At 41.6% G+C, this 19,603-nt stretch overlaps 2 protein-coding genes and 1 long non-coding RNA gene across 5 annotated transcripts in view; 1 reads left to right on the forward strand and 2 right to left on the reverse strand.

The window, feature by feature from the left end:
- Positions 1-5,236, reverse strand: part of GABRB3 (gamma-aminobutyric acid type A receptor subunit beta3) — a 466,981-nt gene extending 461,745 nt beyond the window's left edge. The window contains exon 1 of the mRNA XM_019831992.3: positions 4,910-5,236. Within this exon, the coding sequence (XP_019687551.1) occupies positions 4,910-5,007 (98 nt within the window). The 5' untranslated portion in view covers positions 5,008-5,236. The remainder of the gene's footprint in view (positions 1-4,909) is intronic.
- GABRA5 (gamma-aminobutyric acid type A receptor subunit alpha5) overlaps positions 1-15,315 on the forward strand; it is an 84,957-nt gene extending 69,642 nt beyond the window's left edge. For all 3 annotated transcript variants that reach the window (XM_045058956.1, XM_019831994.3, XM_023255032.2), the window contains 4 exons: positions 2,285-2,428; positions 5,583-5,735; positions 8,655-8,866; positions 13,607-15,315. In XM_045058956.1, the coding sequence (XP_044914891.1) occupies positions 2,285-2,428; positions 5,583-5,735; positions 8,655-8,866; positions 13,607-13,909 (812 nt within the window). In that variant the 3' untranslated portion in view covers positions 13,910-15,315. The remainder of the gene's footprint in view (positions 1-2,284; positions 2,429-5,582; positions 5,736-8,654; positions 8,867-13,606) is intronic.
- Positions 8,995-13,341, reverse strand: LOC123385843. The gene is made up of 3 exons (XR_006598984.1): positions 13,195-13,341; positions 11,954-12,090; positions 8,995-9,284 (listed from the first exon to the last, which is right to left on the reverse strand). It is a non-coding gene; the product is annotated as an uncharacterized LOC123385843 (long non-coding RNA).
- Positions 15,316-19,603: the final 4,288 nt, after the last annotated feature.

Genomic DNA, 19,603 nt, shown 5'->3' on the forward strand with positions numbered 1-19,603 from the left:
ATGCTAGCAACTGGAGAGATCCCATGTTCACTCGGTACCATTCCCATGAACTAACTTATATAGCCAGCTGCTCCCTCAGGATCCCCAAGTAAACCCCTTGTAGGTATCATTTCTGATACATTGCACCTGCACTGCTGCTATTTCACCAGAAACCAGGTCCTTCCAGAATCTTTGCCATCCTAAGTGCAAATGAACTGTCCAGATGTCCAGCCTGGGCCACCTTCTTCCTGTCACAGGTTACATGATTCATTAGCAACTGGACAAATCTTCCCTTTAACATGTATCCCTAATTTCTCCTCTTTTTGCCATTGCCCACCACTGTCGTATTCCACCTGGATTTTTTTTAATGTTTATTTATTTCTGAAAGAGAGAGGGGAGGGCCAGAGAGAGAGAACAACACAGAGGATCTGAAGCAGGCTCAGTGCTGTCAGCACAGAGCCTGATGTGGGGCTCGATCTCATGAACCATGAGATCATGACTTGAGCCTAAATTAAGAGTTGGACGCTTCACTGACTGAACCACCCAGGTGCCCTTTCACCTGGATTATTTTAATGTTGCCTTAGGCAGTCTCCCATTTCCGTCTGGTTCTCACCGACATTCTATTCTTCCATCTCAACCAGACAGATCATTTTAAAGCATAAGTTATAATATGTCACTTATTTGCTTAATCCCCCATCCCTACCTCCATGTCTTCTGATTAGCTCACAGCAAAAGCTATAAAATATCCTCGAGACACTGTTTTATCTGATGTTTTCCTCTTCCCTCTGCCCTCTTCCCTGTCCAGCCACACTGCCTGCCTGGCTTCTCCTCAGGTATTGCAGGCATGCTCCTGCCTCAGGACCTTTATAGCATCCATTCCTGGGATGCTCTTCCTCCTAACAGCCTTGTGGCCAGCTCCTGAACATCTCTTGGGTCTCCTAAGTGAGGTCTTCCTAGAGAGGCTCACTTAAAATTGTACCTTTTCCCTCTTCATAGCTTGTAGCTCTCCATAGCAATTACTCACCTGTTGTATGTTTTATGTGTATTTTTCTCCCTCCTCTGGGAGAGAGCCTCTGTTCTCCATCTAACTGTTCTAGTTTCCTATTGCTGCATGACTGGTTATTTCAAAGTTAGCAGTTTAAATCAATAGGTAACTAACCTTACTGTGGTAATCATTGTACAATTTATACATCTATCAAGTTATTACAATGTATATTTTAAATTTAAACAATGCTACATGTCAATTATATCTCAATAAAGTTGGAAAAAAAGAAAAAAGAAAAACCACCTTTATTGTCTTATAGTTTCATAGGTCAGAATACAGTGTGTTTGCCTGATGTCTCTGTGCTGGGTCCCACAGGCTAGAATTATAGTGTCAATAGGGCTGACAGTAGCAGGGCTACTTCCAGCTTCATTCAGGTTGTTGGCAGGATTCAGTTCTGCATGGCTGTAGGTTGGAAGTCCCTGTTTCCTGCTTGCTGTCACCTGGGGGGTCTTACCCTCTAGAACCTTCCCACTTGCCATGGCCCCTTCCTCCATCTTCAAAGCCAACAATGACAGCCAAGTACTTTCTTCATGCTTCAAATCTCTCTGAGACGGATTTCTGACTGGCTCCAGCTGGAGAAAGTTCTCTGTTTTTAAGGGCTCAAGTGATTATATTGGGTGCACTGGGTTAATCCAGGATAATCTTCTGATTTAAAGGCCCATAGCCTTAACTCCATCTGCACAGTGCTCTTTGCCATATAAAGTAACATTCATAGGCATGACACCAACGCAGGTCATATCTACCATGCCACCCTCCCACCAGGACAGTGTCAGACAAGACAATAAGTACCAGTTGCAAAGTGGAACCTTTATCATAGCTGATGCACTCAGGTGCTCCTCCACGTGCTCTACGAATTTGGTCATTATGGAGCTTGTATCATGATAGCAGGAGCCCTAAGAAGTTGCTACTGTAACCATCCCATTTTACAGATGGAAGAACTGAGGCACAGACCATAAGTTACTTGCTCAACACCACAGAGCTGGGAGAGCCCCAGGCACTGTAGTCTCATCCCATGTGATAGCGTACCCTAAAGAGCAAATACATACTGGGAAACAGGCACTGATTGCTGACCACTCAGATCTCTAGAAATGAGAAGGCCCTACCTGAACAGTGGCGGCATCTGCCTTGGTTTGACCACCTGTGCAGTCTTCAGGTCCTTTAACTTTCCAACCATCTCTCTTGCTACTTTTATAGACATTGTTGGTTGTGCCAGGCTGAAAATAATTCCATGTTTATACCACCTTCTGCGCTCCAATACAGATGCATATCCTAATTCTGAAGTTGTCTATGTGTGGACTAATGGAACCACTAAGTCAGTGGTGGTGGCAGAAGATGGCTCCAGGTTGAACCAGTACCACTTGATGGGGCAGACAGTAGGCACTGAGAACATCAGCACCAGCACAGGTGAGACCAAGTGCACATAGAATGTCACACCCTGGGAGAGCTCAGTGTTCCTGTACCATGCTGGGGGTGGGGGGAGGGGGCATGCCTCCTAGGAACACCTGAGTTCTACTTAGCAAGCTGGGGCACAGCTGTGGTTGTGTGGTGCTGTCCACGGGAGCCCTCCAATTCAGATCCCTGTTCTTGCAGCTGCACACGGAGGCACCAACTGCAGTGGCTGCCTAGCAGCATGAAGAGCCATGGGAGGCATTGATCTGTGATGTGTTTGCCCTCATGTGAGCAGGCCCCTGTGATCGTAGGCTCTGCCTGGAGGTGACATAGACTTCCTTATATAATGCAGTCCCTGCTCCCAGCATTGAGACATAGAGGCAGTAGTCTTTTCAGGAAAGGTGGACAGCTTCCTACAAGTACTCCTATTTACCAGCTCCCCCTACCAGGAGGTTTTGAAAATTTCTAAGAAGATTTCCCAAGGGTTGAATTTTGGGGAGTACAACCAAGCAGAATAGAAACAGCTGAGACCTCACCAAGAAAGAAGCAGAGGCTCTCACTCTCATGTACATAGGGCCGGGCTGAGTACCACAGGGGCAAGCCTGGCTTCACCTGATTCAAAATGGGTGAGGTGTTCCAAAGGAACAGAATATGTTCAAGGTTCTGCACCTGCAGGGTGCATCCTTGCCTGCTTCCTGGCCACAGGAGGCCCAGCCCCAGCAGTCAGGAGCGGAGGAGACCCCAGGGTACCAGAGAGTCTCCATATGGCAGAGAAGAAAAGTATAACAGGGATGGAGTGGGCCCTGTCATGGGGATGAGTTTTGCGCTCCAAATGATACAAACCTCAGGGCTGGCAGGAAGCTCATGGACATTGAGTGCATGCCTCCTCTACATACAGGCTCCTAGAGCCTACCCATTAGCCTGGTGCTGGGCATCCTGGGGAGAGGGGAGAGAACCTGGCAGCATGGTGAGGATGGTGGCACCATGTGGATGCCTAGTTAAAGAGAAAGGAAGAGGAAGCAGGCCTAATTTTATGGGAACAAGTGAAAAGGTAGCATGGCAGATGTCTGGGGTAAAGAAATGCCATGCTGATGGAGGATGCTGCTGTTTGGAGTTGTTTCATACAGTTCTTTAAAAATGTGTAAACGGGGTTTCTGCCTCTATCTGCATTCTAAAAATATGGTCTTTTTTAAAACATTATCTGATATTGCTACCCTTAACTCAAAAATAAAACAAATGAAAGAGGGGGTGAACGGATGGGCAAAATGGGTGAAGGAGAGTGGAAGATACAGGCTTCCAGTTATGGAATGAGTAAGTCACAGAAACACAAGGCACAGCATAAGGAATATTGTCCATGATACTATAATATTGTAATAGGGATGTATTGGGACAGATGGTAGATACACTTGTGGTAAACACAGCATAACATATAAACCTGTTAAATCATTATGTTGTACGCCTTAAACTAGTGTAATATTGTGTGTCAACTATACTCAAATTAAAAAAAACAGAATGAAAAGAACAACAATAAAAGCATTATAAGTAGCAGAATAATATCAAACCCTACTGCAGAGAAATAGACTGGTATTTCCCCTCTTCTTGGGTGTTAAGAAGAGGCAACACTGGATCATTATAAAGATTCAGTTCTTGCTATTAAACATAGCTCATCCTCCTTCTCTTTGTCGCTGTTTCCTTCTGGTGTGATAAAACCTGCTCAGTCCCTCTCTGCTGCTCTGACCTGCCTTCAAGCTATGGGGGAAATGTGGCCTGCCAATGCCGGTGTGTCGCAGACACTGCTAGGAATTTTGTCTTTTTTTCTGGAAGGGGGCAGATTTTGCTACATGTGATCTTAATGGTTCCCCCTGCCTCTGACATCTGGCATGCTGAGAGAAAAGGCATGTAGGGACCTCCACAGCTGGCCATGCTGAGCTCTGGGCTTTGATTCCAATAGCACATGGCAGATCTGTGCTATCTGACTCAAAGTACCAATGCTCCACATTGGTCTCTGGCAGACCCTCCCCCCACCCCCAAACAGATGGCTCCCACCCAGGTCTGCATTAGTGGCAGCCTCAAGCCCTTTCTCCCCACTTTGTAGTTCTATCCAGCTCCCCAGCCACACCATCTACTCCTTGCAATTCAGCAAAAGAACTCCTGTCCTCAGATCAGCTTAACTTTGCCTCCACTCCTCAAAGCAGCCTCCCCATCTCCCTAGGGAGGTGTATATTCAGGTAGCAGTCACACAGATGAAAGGCACAACGTAGAGTACAGACAGTAGTAATTGTTATTATGTTATATGGTGAATGATGGTGACTACACTTATCATGGTGAGCATTAAGTAATGTACAGAATTGTCGAATCACTATGTGGTACAACTGAAACTAATACAACGTCATATGTTAACTATATTTTTTTCAGAAAAAGGAATCTAGCATTAGAGACTTTCCAGTTGACATCCATTTATATACCCTCCAACCACAACCCATCTCAGCTCCTTACCAGTTCACCATCAGGGCAGCGTCATTCTCAGCAATGAATGGGAGGTCCCCTCTGGCCTCCCACACAGCCAGGCAGATCCAGAGAAGGCACTGGGGCATCTCCAAGGAAATGCCCCGATCTCCCCTGGTAGGTGGCAGGAGGGAGGGGCTGCCAGACCAGTGGCCTCCTCAAACTGCTGTTCTTCACCCTCCACCTGGGTCTGTCACGGAGTGCAGAGCCTGTGGGGAGTGCTTTCCCCCAGCTCCTGCCAGCTTTCCCTGGCTGGGAAATAGGGAGAACAATTCTCCACCTGCGACAGGGCTCTGTGATGTCCTGAGTTATATCTGGAGAGGCTAAATCCTGAAATCCTGATGGCAGTAGCAGTGAGGGGGTGGGCAGAGAGTGGCACAGATTGTGACCAGGGATTAGGAAAACACACAAATCTGATTTTCCCCAGGAAAAACATCCAGCAGGAAAGGCTCTTCAGAGGCTGGGGCTCAAAAGACTTACAGAATGACAGCTAAGAAATCTATGCATCCTCTTTCATCTCCTTCATCCTAACAATACAAACAAATAGTTGTCCAGTGGGAAGGTGGAAAGAAGGGGACTTCTGGACTGCCTCTGGTTCAGGGGCAGGAACCATAGGCAGGACTGTAGGACAGGTGGTTGCCCGAGTTAATTTGTTTATTTGCAGGTGAATACACAATCATGACAGCTCATTTCCATCTGAAGCGGAAGATTGGGTACTTTGTCATCCAGACCTACCTTCCCTGCATAATGACCGTGATCTTGTCACAAGTGTCCTTTTGGCTGAACAGAGAATCAGTCCCTGCCAGGACAGTGTTTGGTGAGTGTCCCCAAGCCAGGCCTACACTGGTGTTTTGTGACTGCTTCTAACTACCCCCAAAGAACAGCCTCTGAATGACTAGTGTTGTCTGTTCTGTGACCTGGAAAACAAACAGACCAATTAGTAAAGAATTCAATGTTAAGGATAAGGATTTAGGATTGCACTCTAACAAGGTTTTAGGAAATGACACTTGGTCTATTTGATCATTGTTTCCATTTTGAAAAGCTTTTGCTGGTAGGCTTTTTTTTTTTTAGGTTTGAAACTGGTAGCAATCTGTCTTATGTTAGATTTTGCTACAGTATTTTCACACTTCTCCTAAAGTACTGCTTTTTACGTTATCAAGCAGTTTTCTTTGAAACGTGATACCACTTTAAAATTAACTCCCAACAGGCATTCAATATACCATATGTGGTATGGTAATAATAAATTACATATCTATATATCATATATACCATCATATGGTGTCTATGATATGAATATATGGATATTTTCATGTATAAATAATAAATATATATTATATACACATATATATATAAACATACATATACAAATATATACATGTACACATACATACACATATAGGATAACCATTTAGCAGAATAACATCATTTGACATCCCTAAGACATAAATGAGGTTTAGCAAGATCTAGTTCAGGAGGTACCTCAGCATAGCAGACATAGTTCAGCATTTGACTCTTACCTGGAAATTCTGCTTCCTCGCATTTCAGTAGTGATACTAAAGGTAGTTTTGCAGGTCAGTTGCGGTAATGGATGCTCACATATTTCTAAACTGTAAGGTATACTTCATGCCTCAGCTCTTACTGTTGCACTTTCCCTTGAAAAGAAGGTAATCGTGACCAGCATTTTATGTTAACACTACCATAATTCTGTGGGAAGCTTGAGAGCCCAGGGAGTTTCTAAGTGAGTGGCCCAGGAGTGTTCCTGTCAGGCTATCTCTCTACCTCCACCTACATGGCCAGCTTCACTTACCCTGCTTCATCTAGCTTCAGGAATGTTTCGGAGAGGTGTGGAGGTTGACTTATGGCTCCAGGTCTTTAGGGGAACATTAGTAGGTGGCTGAGAAAAAAAATAGTTTGGACAATGTTGCATATTAGCATCTGTTTCTTCTTGGAGATTCCAGATGCACATTAGGGTGTTAAAGGACCCAAGAAGTTGCAAGAAGCCTGTTAAAGGTCATGCCAGAACACTTTCCAAGTACAATGATTAAGTGGATTTCTAAGAAAAATCAAAGATGCCTACTATTTAATAATTAATATTTAATTTATTAATATTAATAGTGATTTCTCTTGATTCTATTAAGAATTAAGTGGATTCCATTCTATTAAGAATAGTGGATTTCTATTAATTCCACACATGGTACCATGTTCAATAAGGACATATAAATACCTTTGAGGGATGACATTGGATGAAAACTAAGCTGCTGTGACCACCAGTGACATTATGCACTTGGTGCTGTACTGGTTTCCTAAGGTTATATAACAGAGTACCATGCCCTGAGTGGCTTAAACAACAGAAATTAATTGTCTCAGATCTGGAGGCTACAAGTCAAAATCAAGAGGTCAGCAAAGCTTGTTCCTTCTGAGGGTTGTGAGGGAAGGGTCTATTTCAGGCCTCTCTCCTTGTTTCTGGCAGTTTCCTGGCTTGTGACAGAGAATTCCAGTCTTTACTCAGTATTCTTCCTGTGTTCATGTCTGTGACACCTGTCATGTTGCATCAGGGCCTGCCTTAACAATCTCATTTTAACCTGATTATTTCTGTAAAGGCTATATTTCCAAGTTAGTTTACATTCTGAAGTTCTGGAGGTTAGGACTTCAACATATGAATTTTGGGCAAACACAATCCAACCCATAGCAGGTGCATTGTGCCCACACCCTATGCACACAAGTGCACCCTTGTGCAAACAAAACTGTGGTGAGGAGGAAGACACAGAGCATGTGGAAGTTGTGTGGGCTATAAGGGTCATGCAGATCCTGGTCTGAATATGGGTTCTCAGTTGTCAGCTAGCGAAATGGGGTACATTGCTAAGTATTTTTAAATCTTTAAACATGTCACCTGTGAATGGGGATAATTACACCCATCCAGAATGTAGCTTAAATCAATCTGGCACTTAGTGGATGCTATATAGATGGCTTGTAATCTGCCAGTCCTGAACATTCCCCTCCACGTATCTGGCCTTGCTGCATGATCACTGCAATGTTTCCACAGAAGCCAAGGCAGACTGGCCACAGACACCCTGCACAGTGGCTTTTAGGGGACATTGATCCCTCTTGGATGGAGGAAAGTACTGAGACTCAGATTCAGACATGGTGCTTCTACTGCACTCACCTTCTCAGTTCCTCAAGGTCTGCAAGTTGGGTTAATACATGTAAAAGCAGGTTTGTTTCTTCAGGTTGCCTTGAGTCCACTATTCATAGGGTGCCTAGCAAATTTTTGTGAAACACTTCACCAGCTGCTATGTGAATGTCATTACCTGTTCTCCATTGGGTATTGCCCCTATGGAACAGAGGAACACTACCTATTCAACACATCTTTGTTGAACAAGAGCTATTTGCTATTTGCTTGGTTCAAGACAATAGGGACACAGAGTATGTGTATATATCGGACCCAATCCCTACCCTCCTCAGCTTGTATTCTCGAGGAATGAGCCAATTAATAAGGTAAATAAAATAAGCAATAAAATAGCAAATAAATGCTATGAGTGTGTTAAATGTTATGGAACTGTAGAGAGGGAGGTTCTGTCTGGTAAAGATAACTAGTTCACTGATAAAGGTAACTAGTTCCTTTCCTGTCTTCATCTGTTATGGTCAGGGGTGTTATACTGGGGTCTGGGGGCCAGTACTGATCCCTGTTTCCATTCTCCCTACCCACCCCCTCCCACACCGTCCCCAACCACCACAGGGGTGACCACGGTGCTGACCATGACGACCCTCAGCATCAGTGCTCGGAACTCTCTACCCAAAGTGGCTTATGCGACAGCCATGGACTGGTTCATAGCTGTGTGCTATGCTTTCGTGTTCTCTGCGCTGATTGAGTTTGCCACCGTCAACTATTTCACAAAGAGAGGCTGGGCCTGGGATGGCAAAAAAGCCTCAGAAGCAGCCAAGGTCAAGGTACTGACTACATTTTCCCCCTTTCCTCCAGAGAAAACATTTATGGTACAAAATATCAAATATAAGACAAGTGTTTCTCCTCCCTATCTCCCACCCACCCCCAACAAAAAAAGGACTCCTTCCCTGTGTTGAGGGTCTCTACCAAGTCTTACTTACAACAGGTCCTATTTCAACTTTGTTTTGAATCATTAGCTTCGATCAAGCAAAAGGTCTGATGTCAGGTGAATGGCTTGAGCTGTTTACACATAGGTCTGCTATTTTTGCTAACGTACCTTCTGTCTGTTCAGTGACTACTTGTCCGGTTCTGAATTGTATATTCTCTGTCACTCTCTTTTGCCACTACACCATACAGTAGATCTTCTGCAGGGTGGCTTTAAGGGCATGTGGAGAGCATACAGCTTACTGGAGGCAGCAAACCCTACCTGAGGAAGAGATGATTTGGTTCACTTAATGATGCACAGTTATTGTGGAAAGCATTACTCTGTTCAAAGCAATTAATTATCAGGTATTTAGAGGGTGATTTGTGCCTAAATCTAAGGAATATTTGAAGAAAAAAGGTTGCACAGAATTCCAAGCTGAACCATGTCCTTGGGAGGTGAGAATAATCTACATGGAGCAGAAAATGAAACAGCATTTGATAAACTGCTAATTACACCATGCATTAAACAAATAAGCAAAACCTTTGCTCTGAAGAAGAGTAGATCAAAGTTATCAAAGTAGACTTGAAATAAAAATCTGTCCTTTGAAAATTCAGCATGAAGGGAGTCCTGGAAAGTATTATAGAAGACTAGAATTGTCTGGCCTGACCTCCCAGTCAGGGCCACAAACCAGGAACAGCCACCCAGGGCTGTCTCTTTTTGTTGAGGACACTCATCAGTGTCTCATCGGTGGCCTCATGCTTGCTTTTTGCATTTAACACAACTATTTTCTTTACGGTAAAAGTCAGAGGTTATGACTTAAGCTGACACATCTGATTCTCCTCACTTCCAAGGGCCAGGTATCCTTTCCCATGTCAGAATTCCAGTCATGGAAAACTCATTTTGAAGTCCAGCTTGCCTGGTTGGAGGAAGGCCAAGTGGGGTCTGTGCTGGGCCCTCTCAAAGGAGATAGGATGGGAGGGAGGGCCCTGACAAGTAGCAACCTTAGGAGTGGATGTTTTTGGAGTTGGGGATGGAGTGGGGGCATAGGAGCTACCTGACCACAGTGGATTGGTGGTGACCTAGGGAAACATTTGTAGAGGCAAACTAGAGATTTTTTTTTTTATGAAATTTATTGACAAATTGGTTTCCATACAACACCCAGTGCTCATCCCAAAAGGTGCCTCCTCAATACCCATCACCCACCCTCTCCTCCCTCCCACCCCCCATCAACCCTCAGTTTGTTCTCAGTTTTTAACAGTCTCTTATGCTTTGGCTCTCTCCCACTCTAACCTCTTTTTTTTTTTCCTTCCCCTCCCCCATGGGTTCCTGTTAAGTTTCTCAGGATCCACATAAGAGTGAAACCATATGGTATCTGTCTTTCTCTGTATGGCTTATTTCACTTAGCATCACACTCTCCAGTTCCATCCACGTTGCTACAAAGGGCCATATTTCATTTTTTCTCATTGCCATGTAGTATTCCATTGTGTATATAAACCACAATTTCTTTATCCATTCATCAGTTGATGGACATTTAGGCTCTTTCCATAATTTGGCTATTGTTGAGAGTGCTGCTATGAACATTGGGGTACAAGTGCCCCTGTGCATCAGTACTCCTGTATCCCTTGGATAAATTCCCAGCAGTGCTATTGCTGGGTCATAGGTTAGGTCTATTTTTAATTTTCTGAGGAACCTCCACACTGCTTTCCAGAGCGGCTGCACCAATTTGCATTCCCACCAACAGTGCAAGAGGGTTCCCGTTTCTCCACATCCTCTCCAGGATGTATAGTCTCCTGATTTGTTCATTTTGGCCACTCTGACTGGCGTGAGGTGATACCTGAGTGTGGTTTTGATTTGTATTTCCCTGATAAGGAGTGACACTGAACATCTTTTCATGTGCCTGTTAGCCATCCAGATGTCTTCTTTAGAGAAGTGTCTATTCATGTTTTCTGCCAATTTCTTCACTGGGTTATTTGTTTTTCAGGTGTGTAGTTTGGTGAGCTCTTTATAGATTTTGGATACTAGCCCTTTGTCCGATATGTCATTTGCGAATATCTTTTCCCATTCCGTTGGTTGCCTTTTAGTTTTGTTGGTTGTTTCCTTTGCTGTGCAGAAGCTTTTTATCTTCATAAGGTCCCAGTAATTCACTTTTGCTTTTAATTCCCTTGCCTTTGGGGATGTATCGAGTAAGAGATTGCTACGGCTGAGGTCAGAGAGGTCTTTTCCTGCTTTCTCCTCTAAGGTTTTGATGGTTTCCTGTCTCACATTTAGGTCCTTTATCCATTTTGAGTTTATTTTTGTGAATGGTATGAGAAAGTGGTCTAGTTTCAACCTTCTGCATGTTGCTGTTCAGTTCTCCTAGCACCATTTGTTAAAGAGGCTGTCTTTTTTCCATTGGATGTTCTTTCCTGCTTTGTCAAAGATGAGTTGGCCATACGTTTGTGGGTCTAGTTCTGGGGTTTCTATTCTATTCCATTGGTCTATGTGTCTATTTTTGTGCCACAAACTAGAGATTTTTGACCCAATCTTCTGGACTTGATGGTAAAGACAAAAGTAGCTATGGAGGATGTTTGTTGGGGGAGGAGCATGAATGGAATTGGGAAAGAGGGCTTCCCAATGCCCAGCCCTGTGTTGCCTGAAGTGAAATGATTGCTAAGGGTCTGGGTTTTGATGGCTATGTGACAGTGGACTGGAGATACTCAAGTATGAGTACGAGAGCAGATGGGAGTTTAGTGCATGAATTGAGGCCTTCAGGCACACATCTCTGAATCTAGGAGGAAGGAATGAATGGAGAGCCCTAAAATGTTGTCAGGTAGGCTCACCATCCTTGTCAGCCTCCACTTTCACACTTGGCCCCACTGTTATTACTACTTGCCATAGATCTGGCTGGCAAGACCTTTGGAGAGGGAGGAATGAAGCTAACATGGTTTACCTAGTCCTAGATTAGCACTGATCTTTTAGAATAAGCAGCATGCCTCACTGTCTTGTAGAACTTCAGTGCTTCATGTTGTCCTTCAAAGGCTGTAGTGCTGGAGAATCCCACCACTTAGGCCTGAAAGGTTCTGTGCAGTTGAAGCATCAGGGCATCTAAAGACATTCGGGTGGGCAAGTCATATTATGAGACATGGGTAATGCACATGAATTATTAAACATAGTGTTAGCCTACTCACGTAAATTGACTTTTACTTAAAAGTATAGAGCTTGAAAAATAGACTGTGTTCACCATTGTCACATGTTGAGATCTCCAGAGGCAAATGCCAGGTAAGAGTTTGGAGTGCAAGGTAGTTTGTAAGGATGAATACAGATGAAAGAACAAAGAGGAAGTGACATTCAGCAGAGGAAGAAGTTGAAGTCAGCCCTGAATGATTTGGAGCTTAAGGCTGTCTCCTGGCTGCTCTGCCTGCAGCTGAGCAGCAGGTGGACCTAGAAGGGGGACTGGGACACATCTCAATGAATACCACAGCCATTGTAATTGTGCTGAATTCTGTACTACTGCTCATTCCCCCAAGTAAAACACATGTTATCAACACAGATTAGTATCTTCTAAAGCATCTGTTCTTTTCTTGGCTACACCAAGAGTTGGGAGCCATTCAAGGCAGTAAATTCATAGTTATGCTTATCAGTTTCTTTTGGCAGACCAGTGTGGGTGTGCACATGATCACTGATGTATCAAAGAACTGTAGTATTTCTGAAGAGTAGGCCAGAGGGTCCCTACTGTAGCCCAGGACTGGTGTAGCCTCTCTCACCATGTCCCCATGCTCTCTGCATCTGTTTCCATATTGATTCTTCCTCTCTTTTCACTTACTTCCTCTCACTCCTTGCTCTATGTGCTTCCTTCCTATTTGTTATCGTTTTCATAGTTTTAATGGTTGACATATTTCCTTTAAGTTACTTTCCTGTGTTTTCGCAAATAAATTTTATTTAATGGCACTATATTAAGGAACAGCTTTTTGCAGCATTTTATTTTATACATTTGCAAACAAATGTTTGTGATGTTTAAAGAATTTCACAATGAAAATCTGTCATTACTGTCTAATTTTCATCTATCTATCCATTCACTCATCCTCAAACCGCCTTTATACTCTTATGCATTCCAGAGTAAATGTTAAAAGACACTATATTTCCCACTAAATATATTTATATACATGTAAATATATGTATATTATTAACAAGGGTTCAATATTTGTTTACCATTTGATTCTTTCAAAGAAAAATTTGCATAGTGTAAAATGCACAGATACCAAGGATACATTTGGTGAGTTCATCTGTGTAAGCCAAATCCCTGTCGAGATAGAGAATATCACCAGTTCTCCAAAAAGTTCACTATGCCACTTCCCAGTCAACAAAGCCCTTTATAGTCTCCACCTCAACAAAGATAACCAATATTCTGATTTAGAATTACTTTGTCATTCTAGAATTTCATGTTCAAGACTGGCCATGTGGTGTTGTAGGCTTAGAAGTCTGTGGAGAACTTCCCTCCCCTAGAGCTAAGCTGATGTTTCTGTATCTCTCTTTTGAGAGATAAACTTTTAGAACTTTCAGAAATGATTTGACAATTGCCTGAAAATAGCATGCCCTTACAGTCTTATTATATATTTTGCAGAAGAAGGAGCGGGAACTCATACTAAGTAAGTCAACAAATGCTTATACTACTGGGAAGATGACCCACCCCCCCAACATCCCAAAGGAACAGACCCCGGCAGGGACCTCAAATGCATCTTCAGCCTCAGTAAAGCCTTCCGAAGAGAAAACTTCTGAAAACAAAAAGACTTACAACAGCATCAGCAAGATTGACAAAATGTCCCGAATTGTATTCCCAGTCTTGTTTGGCACTTTCAACTTAGTTTACTGGGCAACATATTTGAATAGGGAACCGGTGATTAAAGGGGCTGCCCCTCCAAAATAACTCACCACACTCCCAAACTCCAGGAGAGCCATACTTCCAGCAGAATGGTTACCAAGGAGAGGTTGAACTCAGAGGGACTCCATATTCGGGCACTGTCTTTCAGGAAATTTTTGCATGTTTAATAATATGTACAAATAATATTGCCTTGATGTTTCTATATATAACGTCAGATGTTTCAAAGATGTCACATTGATAAACAAAGCAAACAACTTTCTAGAAAAACAGGAGACAATGGCTCTGACACTCAGATACTCAGTATCTTACACTGATAGTTTACAAACAAGATAAGTATATTTTTAACTGTTCCAAGTGTTACCTAACAATGTTTTTTATACTTCAAATGTCATTTCATACAAATTTTCCCAGCAAATAAATATTTTAGGAAATGCTCCATGATTATTACTTGACCAACTCTCTTGGAAGAAACATAGATCACAAAGAGCACATTTTTCGTTAAAAAGGAAACTGTGGGCATTTATGTACAAAACTAATTGCCTTTGATAATTCTTACTGTTCTGAAGTTAGAAAGTACTGCATGATATTACATTAAGAAATAGATTAGGCAAATATTTATGCAGATAAATTTAATAACAGAAATATATGATATGCTAGATGAACAGATAAAATATTTCCCCAGGGAAAAATTTAACTGCTTAAAAAATCCTTTTTTTCTTTATTTTGGAAAAGAAACATTTCTCCCCACCCCCACCTCCCCATCCAACTGAATAATGATCAGTGAAATGAAAGGAAATGTTAAAACAAAAAGTTATGTGATGACAGTCTTGGCATTTGGCCCATGCATTCACTGGCTGAAACATTGACCACCTCTTGCTGCAGCCAGCGTGTAGTGCTTCAGTGGTGAGAAACTGTAATTGAGTTATTTTCCATTTTATTTCCTTGTACTTATTTCATGACTGACTAATTGCTCTGTTAGCTTTTGTATATGAACCTTAAATGTTCATTAAAAAATAAAAAAAGAACTGATCTTGTGGATAATGTCATTGTTTGAAAAAAAAATCCATATTTTGATGGGCTCATTGCCTAAAAATGACATAAAGAAAACCAATCATGAAATTCCTTGCAAAAAAAAAAACAAACAAACTCTTGGTGATTCATGTCTGTTTCAATCTAAGTCTCTAGAGTAGAGTACCAAAGAGAAAGCAATTTCAACCACACGGTAAATAGGTAAAACCAGAAGTTTTTTCCCATACATACATCACATGGGTCTCTCCTTGATAGAACCTTCCCTGACAGTGTTCCCAAGCTGGGTGCTTGCTATGGACAAGGTAACTGCTCAGTTCTTTCTCCTTCCTTTTGCTGTGTGTGAACAGTGATGCCAAGTACTGCATTTAGACCATTTACTTACTGTTGGAGGAAGTATCCAAGAATAAAGTGTATAAAATGAACACTTGCTGCCTCCTCTATGACTCAGTTGGAATTATAAAAGGGGAGTTATGATGGGGCCCCTAGGTGACTTAGTTGGTTAAGCATCCTACTTTTGATTTTGGCTCTGGTCATGATCTCGCAGTTAGTGAGTTTGAGTCCCATGTTGGGCTCTGCAGGGACAGTGCACTGCTTGGGACAGCCTGCTTGGGATTCCTTCTCTCCCTCTCTTTCTGCCTCTCCTCTGCACTCTCTCTCTTTCAAAATAAATAAGTAAACTTTAAAAAAGGGGTGGTTATTGGGGCACCTGGGTGGCTCAGTCAGTTAATCATCTGACTTCAGTTCAGGTCATGATCTCATGGTTCATGGGTTTGAGCCCTGTGCTGGGCTCTGTGTTAACTGCTCAGAGCCTGGAGCCTGTGTCAAACTCTGTGTCTTCCTCTCTCTCTGCCCCTCCCCTGGTCATGCTTTGTCTTTCTCTCAAACATAAATAAAACTTAACAAAAATTTTTAAATAAAAAATAAATTTAAAAATAGGGGATTATTTATGATAGTTAGCAAACAGTATCAAAATTATGCCTGCCTATATTGACTACATAATGATACATAGTTGTTAATTTTTTTAAGTTTATTTATTTTGAAAGAGAGAGGAGGAGAGCAAGCAGGGGAGGGCAGAGAGAGGGGGGAGAGAGAGAGAGAGAGAGAGAGAGAGAGAGAGAATTCCAAGCAGGCTCCGCACTCTCAGTATTGAGCTCAATGATGTGGGGCTTGAACTCATGAACCACAAAATCATGAGCCGAAACCAAGAGTTGGATGCTTAACTGACTGAACCACCCAGATGCCCAGGTACATAGTTCTTTAAACCAATTTACCTGACTGTGGTAGACATAGATATGGCCATGGCCATGGCCACTCACACAGGCAGATATTTAGCAGCACCTTTCATCTTGAATAACCATGTAAATGCCACTAACATCCATTCATTGAGAACTCAAAGGATTCATCCCATAAAGGCTTTTCATAGAATTCAAGGTCACTGATCATATTTTATCAGAGTAGAATGAGAGATCATTCTTCAAAAAGATGGGTGTCCATTTTCCGCTATCTCTGCCTGATTTCAGGATATTACACATATAAAGGTAAAGGTCAACAAAAAAGTGCGATTAAATCTTCAAGCAGGAAGTGTTTCTCTATTACAAATTGTCCTATATTTGTAGAATAATGTATGTGGTTTTCTTTATACCACAGCATAGAATCTGCTATAACAAAAGGCAAACCTGAGGCTCAGTCTGAAGCTTCTATTTTATCTATTGTTTAGTTATTCTTTCTTTATGGTCTTTTTTTTAATTCTTTTTTTTAACATTTATTCATTATTGAGAGACAGAGCATGAGCATGGGAGGGGCAGAAAGAGGGGGAGACACAGAATCTGAAGCAGGCTCCAGGCTCCAAGCTGTCAATACCCAGCGCAGGGCTTGAACTCACAAACTGTGAGATCATGACCTGAGCCTTAGTCAGACACTTAGTCAACTGAGCCACCCAGGCACCCCTCTGTAGTCTTTACAGTTTAGCATTGCATTGTAGTTTGGAGAAAAATATACTATAAATTAGGTCTAAATGGCTATACATACAAACACTTAAACATCTAATGGAAAATGATATGTTCCATGTCAAGTTGCAGTAATTTTCTTGAAAAGTTCTAGCCTTTGTTACAGAGCACCCTAGGAGCTCTGCTGGGTGAATTCCAGTTTGAAGATAGCTTATTGCATTTACATCTGCTCAGTCTTAAAAATGATTAATATTTAGTGAAAAAGATCACATTAGTTTTCTGCTTACTGATTTTATATTGTAGATATTTTGGTGTTTGTTATTTTTAGTGAGGACATAATAAAGAATCACCTTGGGAAGAATGATAACAAGGTAAGAAATAAAATTTTTTGGAAATAATTATAAATTACAGTGCCCTACTTTTAGAATGAGGATATGTATTTAAATGTATCTCTTTTGACATTACCATAAATAGAAAGAATATTCTAATAAGCCAGCAATCAGAATTACTTCTGTATTTCTCAGGAATCTATGGATCTATATAGGGCAGGCTTTGGCTAAAGTTGGTCTAAATGCTAATTTACAGTAATGAGGTTCAAATGCTTCTAGAGTAACTATCAAAGTTAAAATGGTTTAGCAAACACCACCCCACCCTTTGAAGGTTGACAAAGAGGTTGTAAATCTTCTAACCTATTTGTATGTGAATGTCTTACAAAGTGGTTTATGTCTCCTATGAAACAAGCTATGGGAAATAGGTACAGTAAATGAGAAATCTGTTTTACAAATAAGGATATTGAAACCAAAAGATGTTAATCCACTGGCTCAAATCATATCACATGTTAGAAGAAAATACAGGCCTAGATTTTAGTTTTCATAGTTTCTAACTCTGAGTTCACAACACCATGTGATTACTTCCAGATGGAAGTAGATTTAGAACCAAAATATAACCTAAAATGAAAAATTGTGCTTTGTGCTCTGGTTGAATGATTATCTATCTATTAAGAACACCTTAGAGAGTTTTGGGGCTTGTTTTTATTTTGTTTGGGTTCTTTTTTGGCACTGAAAGCATTATCGTTAAGTCTGTCCCTTCCTTTATAAAAACTCTGTGACCTTAGAAATTCTTTTGATAGAATGGACCTGTCAGGGTAGCACTCTCTATCCCACCTCCCCCTCAAAAAGAGAAGCAGAGAAGGGGGGAAGTGATAAGGAAGAAAGATGCAGGGAGCAAGAATGGGCAGAGGAAGGAAGGGAGGTGAGGGAGAAGGACTGATTGACAGGAGCCACATATCTTGATGTGATTGCTCCTTCCAGAGGACTGACATAAGTGATTATGGTTACTGCATTGGGAGAAATCTGCCTCAAGGAGAAAGCAAAACTATGATGTGACATCAAGTCTTCAATCAACATTAGCTTCCATTGTAAGAACTAGCTTCAAATCAAAAAAGTATTTTTGAAAATTGGAAATGCCATAGTTCTCTAGTGAAAACAGTGTTTTAAATATTTAAAAATTAGTCTTAATGTCTTTTTTTACAACACTAGCACATCTGGGGCAATCAATGCCATGAGTAGACATGGCTATGAATTTGAATATGAATAACTCTGATCATTGCAATTTACTTGCCAGATTTTCAGGTAATGCCTTTAAAGTGGGCAAAAGGTTCATTTCATCAAAGATTTGCATGATTATCTGTTTGTCACTGTCATTTTCAATACTCTCTCAATCCTAAACTTGGATTCCTGTATCTTATCTTGAAATGAGCATGGGTTCTTTATGGAAAACTGTGATTCAAAAATATTTACTGCTTAAAATTTTCCTAGTATAAAAGTCTGAAGAAATAAATTTCCTTAGCTTTTCTGAGTTCAAACTGAAAGACAAAATCAAAGATCAGATACTATATTTTATACTGTATAATTTTAGAAAGCAAATTTTGAAATGGGCTGTAATTGACACAACACTAATTTAAGTCCAATTTATTCTACAGTCTTCATGTTGCCACCACTGTCTCTCTAGCACCTTGCACTATTCCAGGGCAGCGACTGCTCAGTGAATGTTGGAGGGAATGAATAATGGATAGTGGATGGACTGGATGTCATGAAACCTCTTTTTGGGTAGGGGTGGTTATATCCCAACCCAACAAAATATGTTAAGAATGTATAAGATAAAAATTTCAAGATTTTTACGAACTTATCAGTATTTCACATAACAATACTGGGAACAGATTCCCACATTGTGACCACAGGCTTGGTCTGACAGGTTGACCCTTGCAGTAAAGTGATAAAAAAATGTATTAGCCAGAGGTGAGACTTCCAGATGGTGGAGTTAGTACCTCAGAAAATTCTCTCCCCTCAGAAAATGACAACACTGGCAAGATTATCAAAATCAACCATTTCAGAACTCTGGAAATTTAACCAAAGATATACCACAAATTAAAAGTACTTATTAAAGAAAAATTCCTGAGCCTAAGTTAGAACAGTGAAGTCTATGACACTTGAATTTTTTTTTAATGTTTCTATTTATTTTTGAGAGAGAGAGATGGGGGGAGGGGAGAGACTGAACATGAGCAGGGGAGGGGCAGAGAGAGAGGGAGACACAGAATCTGAAGCAGGCTCCAGGCTTTGAGCTGTCAGCACAGAACCCGATGCAGGGCTTGAACTCATGAACCACAAGATCATGACCTGAGCCAAAGTTGGATGCTTAACCGACTGAGCCACCCAGGTGCCCCAAGTCTATGATATTTTAATTTAAGAATACTCCCATCTCCCTA

Source organism: Felis catus, chromosome B3, assembly GCF_018350175.1.
Source record: "Felis catus isolate Fca126 chromosome B3, F.catus_Fca126_mat1.0, whole genome shotgun sequence".
Lineage (NCBI taxonomy): Eukaryota > Metazoa > Chordata > Mammalia > Carnivora > Felidae > Felis > Felis catus.